We start from the raw sequence: 6,000 nt of genomic DNA on the forward strand, positions 1-6,000 counted from the left end.
TTTCTTAGTTCTTAATTGTTCTTTTATCCCGTAAACCCTATTTAGTACTTTCAGTTATTATGTAAGGAATGTAAACCCTAACTATTTATTTCGTTTCCGCACTAAATTTATAAATTATTTTCTTTAGAATTTTCGGGGTCGTTACATAGTAAATCAAATTCTTGTAATATTCATTGCAAATATATTATCTTGTAACACATTTATGGGATTAGATTTCTCAGTTTATAACTCCTTTAGTACACATTAAAGGACATTGCTTTACACATTTCAAGTGTCATATGTAACACCCAAGTAAAATAAAATTTTATTTTATTATTTTTATTTTTTATTTATTTTAATTTAATTTAATGAAAATAAAAATAATAATAATGATAAAATTGGGTAAAAATATTATTTGGATTTAATTGAAATTGATTTTGGGAAAAATGGGTGAAAATTTAGATTCTGGGGGTATTTTTGAAAAAAAAATCAGAAACCATGGGTCAAAACGCAATTTAGAAAAATTGTGTCACGTCAGCACCCACCTCAGCAGCCAAGTAAGCGGCCCGGTCAGCAGCCTCGGCCAACCAGGACCCGCCGCATGGCAAGGCAACGCTGACCAGGGAACGGGCCACATAGGCGATCCGCGTGTGCGCGATTGGACGGTCCAGATCTGTTCCCGCGCGCACGGACGACCTAGATCAAACGTGCGCACGGACGACCCAGATTCAATCAGGCACGGACGGTCCAGATTGCATCGCGATAGACGACCCAGATTTAATCTTGATGGACGGTTAAGATTAAAAGGCAAAGGGTATAAATAACCCCACCCACACCTGACCACAAAAACCCTAGCCGCCAGTGCCTTGCTGGAGAAGAAGAACCAAACGCCAGAGGAGTCGGCCGCCGCCACCCGCCGCCGCACCGAGGAAGTTTTCGACCGCCGATCGAGGTAAATTTTCTCCCCCTTGCTCGTTTTTCGATGTTGAGTCCGCCTATGGCCAAACCGGAGTCAAACCACCGGCCAAACGGCCGAAAAACCCAGCCGAAGCCCAGCGGCGCTGCCGCGCCCCTCCTCAGTTTTTGCCTCCGATGAGGCCCTTCCCGGCCTCCGTTCGATGTAAATTTTATACTACTGTGATCATCGTTCTTTTCTCTACAGGTTGATCGGAGTCAAACATCAAAACGCGACTCACGCCGGAGGAGCCGCCGCACCCGAGAGCACCGCCGCCGGTAAGTCTCGATTTTTCGTGATTTTTTGGCCCACCGATGGCCCTAGGGTTGTTTTATCACAGGGACCGATGCAAGTGTGGCCAAAATTCGACCGAAAAATGCCAACCCGAGGTGAATTGCCGCCGCTTGCGGGGGCGCCGTCGCCGGAGCACGGCGGAGCCACCATGCTGGAATTCCGATATTGGGATTTTTTGGGTCACGTGCAGGTACTGGTAGTGCTTTTCAGTTTTTTGAAAAATATTTAGGGAAATTAAGGACAGCCCGTATGCGCACTATAGAGTCGATTTCAGACCCCGAAACAAGTAAGGACCCCTCACCCTATTTCCTATCACGGTATTAAAGCTAAATAAATAATTAAACTGTACTTTGTGACTTTGTCGATGTATAATTGATTACGGTTGCCAATGGAGCCCGAGTCTGACACAGTGTTGGTATGTTATTGTTTGATATATTTTTCAGTATTAAATGCAGCATGATGTTTGATGTAATTATTTTATGGTCTCGTATGCATGAATCATGATTTTTTTATTATGATTGATATTATGATTAACCCAATACTGTATTGTCTTGTTTGGTGTCAATTACTGGTTTATATGTTGTGTATGATTGAAATTAAGGAAAAAGGCAGAAAGGTTATGTGAGTTGATAAGTAGAAAATGTAGACAGCCTGACTAGATATCCTGGGAGATGGTGGACGGACCGGGTCCGTAGGGAACCCTACCAAGAATGTGGTCTCTCATATCGGATGGGGTATGGAGACCTTATGTGTTTTGGCGCCCATACCGGACGGGGTATGGGGACGAACCTAGAATCAGGTTGTAACGTTAATGGTTCACGGGTAGCGGGGACCCCCTATGGATCCCCATGGATATTAATAGGATGGTAAAAGATGAAAATATGTTGTTTAATGATTGAAATGCAAAGGCGTGGTAAGTGTTATGTTATACAGTTTATATGATTTCATGATGATGATAATGTTATTGCTTTCATATTTCGTTTTTATGGATCTCACCGAGGTAAGTGAACAGTAAAGGTTTTTATATTAATAAACGAGTTCGTTATAAAATTATGCTCCATTGCTCATTTTTGTTTTCTACCCACCTTTACTTCCGTGGCGGTGAGATAGTGTGATGTCTTTACTGGCCTGGTGTAGCTCATTCCTTATTTAACAATTTCATATCAGGAAGACGTTGTTCCTGAGCCCGTTCCGCAGGAAGACGGCGAAGGGGACGCCTAAAGACTTCATAGTTATATTTATAGTTTTTATTTCGAGTATCTCTTTTAATTAATTTGTTCCTTCATGTTTTGAGTACGTTTTGATTATTGTATAAGGAATGTTAATAAAAAAATTTATTACGCTTCCGTATTTGAGATTTTTAATACATATATTCCATTTAAATTTCCGGAACCGTTACATCATAGCTTTGAATTTTGTCTCTCTCTACCATGTTGCTAGACGTTTTCAAACATAGGAACACTATCTAGAAGTTGATTTTTTGCATATGACATATCATGCCAAGTTAGCATAAGTGAATATCTCTACATTACTTTTTATGATTTTTCTAAAAATTAAGATTTTTTTGGCATGAAGTATTGTAAAATTCAATTCACAATTTGTAAATATTTTTTATTAAGTTATTTATTAATTGACTTACAACACTTATTGCAAACTTGATTGAAAAGTAATCAATTTTTTAATTAATATATGATATTATCTTTTGTTTATCGGAAGACATTCTTTTTATGCCCGGAATGTAACATTTAGTTCTCCGGGGGTGAATATTGATTTACACTCATTTGTTTATGTTTTTTTAACTATTTCCATCTAAATGAAATATTTCAAAATTTCAAGATTTTTTGTCTCAAGTTTTGAGGCAAGTATTTTTTTCAAGACTGAAATTATTCAATCAAATTCCATAAAAGCACAAAAAGCTTATTTAATATCTCAAATCTTATAATTTATTGATTGTGAATAAATTGTAATAATCGATATATGATATTAATACCACCTTGGATATTTATAACACGGATGAACTTGACCTTATAAATAATATGTATTACAAATTATATTTGTGCATATCAAAGGGTGATATAGTAATTGTAGCTTTATATTTTTTTATTGTTAAAACCTTCCAAAATACCATTACCAAATCATTTTTTTTTCCCCTTTAATAAATATCTCTCAAAACAATTGTGTGTTAATTAAAAATATATATTTAATTTATATGATTACTACAATTTTGCACATTTAAATTAAAAGTTACTCATAGTCAGATATTTATACTATTTTTTTTTTTCAAAAAAAAAAAGGTAAAAGAAAAGAATTGTCTTTTATTATCTAATCTGCTAACCCAAAATGACATCCTATAATGAATCACACATTGTAATTGAATTACTATAAGTTTATTATAAATATATAATAATTTGAAACTTAGTGCTAAAAGTATTTTGTTGTTAGTTTTTACACTTTGATTACTATTGTGCATTCAAAATTACGTTTAAAAATTGAGACAAACATTAATTTGAATAAAGAATAAATAATACTATTTTATATAACACATGCAATATATACAGCCTGGACTATTTACGAAAATAGACTTTGTTTTTTTGGTTCTCGGTGTTATTTCATGTGGTGGGCCCATTTTGTTTTTGTTGATTTTGGGCTGTGTGAGCAGAACCTCCACGATTAAAATAAAAAACATGAATTTTCTTATTTATATTTAAGTTAATTAGAAATTTTTATTTAAAAGCCAAATTTACTTCAACTCATGTAATCAATTAGCCAATATTATTATAAGCTCCAACTTATATTAATTTTAAGCAATAGTATTTAATTCTTAATTATGGCTTTCAAATTTAATTTTTTTTAAAAAAAAAAATAGGAACAAAATAAAATTAAAAAATAAAGAAAGAAAAAAAAAAACCCATTTAAATTTAGAGCAGACGTCACGGAATGACGGATGAAATGGAAATTAGAAAAGTGCTTTTTATAATATAAGAAAAAAGTAATAATTATTTATTTCATAAAATATGAAAACTGTGTTTGCTTTCCTTTTAAGCCAACTAATTTAAAAGCCATGTAACGTCTGAATTCTATTCTCTCGTTCCCAAAATCCACATTACCTCCTCTTTTCCCATCTTTTTCTCCACACGTTCTCCCTCTCACTAATCACTTCCTCAACAAATCAATTCTCTCTCTCCCCCTCTCTCTCTCTCTAACAAACCAGAGAGTTTCAAGATCTGAAGAACACGTATTCTTTTCGATCGTAAAGAGCAGAAGAGAGATGTGTTGTGGAAGTAGGATGTGCATGCTGTGCACGTGCGTGATACTGGTAGTCATCTTGATCGGGTTTTTGTTTGGATTTGGGGTTTTCAAGAATGGATTTCACAAGCTCAAGGAAACTATTCACGACTGCGACGCAAGCATTCCTGGGAATCTTTGTGGGAGGCCCTTTTTGGGGTATGCGCCGCCTCCCTCACCGTTCTAGGGATTTCATCTATTAGTTTTATTTTTTCCCTTTACCTGGGTGTTTGTGTTTAGAATTTTCTGGGGATTATGTTGGATTTATGATATATACATATATTTTTTTTCAAATTATTTGTATTATTTATGGTAATTTGTGCGCTTGCTTGATTTTTGCGATTGGTACTTTTTTCTATTTGGATTATTTCTTTATATATATATATATGTATATAAACTAAAGAGATAACGGTTCAGTCATTCTTTCTGATTATTTATTCGAGTAAAGGTTTTAGTTTATTTTAGTTTAGCTTAAAAGTTGGAATGAATCAGGTGATAAGGACGAGCTTTATAGCATATAAATTTCTTATTAGCTCTAAGGATTTGTTTTAAATCAATTAACTGTTTGGTAGATTATTAATCAAGAACAAGAATTGAATTAAATTGTTCATCTTTTGCTTTACTATACATCATTCTTTTAAGAAATTATTACCTTACCAGCTTTATAAGAAGTTCGCCATGCCAAAAATATGACAGAAAGTTACAAATCCTTTTACAGGGTGGTTTTTTTTGTTGAAAGAAGATTTTTACAGGATGCTTCCATAAAAATAGAGCTTTAAACCATAATATTAGATGGTGGGTACATTTATAGCTTTTTAATATATTAGAAAATTTATATAATATTGTGCATTTGTCTCTTGACAACCCAGCAACAAATTTTGCAAAGAAAAAAAAAAACCCCAAAAAAAATTGTAAAAAATAAATTTTATTTGAATATATTAGAGTGTGAAAGAAAGTTATGAATGTACATATTTTGTTTTAAAATTAGGATTTGTGTTGACGGGATGGAGGAGTTTGTTTCCTCGGGATAACACAGCGGCAGGCGACCACCGCTTACCAAGAAACCCAACGGGCGGTGGGTGTGCGTTCTCTATCTTCTTTCTTTGTTCTTTGACTACGTACGACGCCGTTTAAATTAATTTTAGACTTGAGAGGGGAAACAATTTCAAACGGTTCACCGCAGTCTTGATTTCATTTGGACTTTATACAGCATGTTGAAAATTTTGATTAGCTGCTTTAATGTTTATCCATATCTTTATTGGGAAGCATCAGCGTTGTCAATCATCGTTTTATATTTAGAAGAAGTCAAATAAACCCCTTTACGTGGGAAGATATTCATTTAACCTTAGCAGCATATTCACAACTATTTTTATTCCCACAAAAGAGTATGAATCATTGAATAGACACCAAAGAGGTAAAGGCAAAGGCAAGACTATTTTTTTTTCTTGAGCCCTATTACACAAATATGTTCAAAAGCATGCTACAGT

General features: G+C 34.3%; 1 protein-coding gene across 1 annotated transcript; it reads left to right on the forward strand.

Moving 5' to 3' along the window:
- Positions 1 to 4,276: 4,276 nt before the first annotated feature.
- LOC110822606 (uncharacterized) lies at positions 4,277 to 4,846 on the forward strand. Its single transcript, XM_022052743.2, has one exon. It carries the CDS (start codon positions 4,497 to 4,499, stop codon positions 4,698 to 4,700), a length of 204 nt encoding a protein of 67 aa, XP_021908435.1. The 5' UTR covers positions 4,277 to 4,496; the 3' UTR covers positions 4,701 to 4,846.
- The last annotated feature ends 1,154 nt before the right edge of the window (positions 4,847 to 6,000 follow it).

Source organism: Carica papaya, chromosome 8, assembly GCF_054855325.1.
Source record: "Carica papaya isolate Zhongbai chromosome 8, ASM5485532v1, whole genome shotgun sequence".
In the NCBI taxonomy this organism is placed as follows: Eukaryota; Viridiplantae; Streptophyta; class Magnoliopsida; order Brassicales; family Caricaceae; genus Carica; species Carica papaya.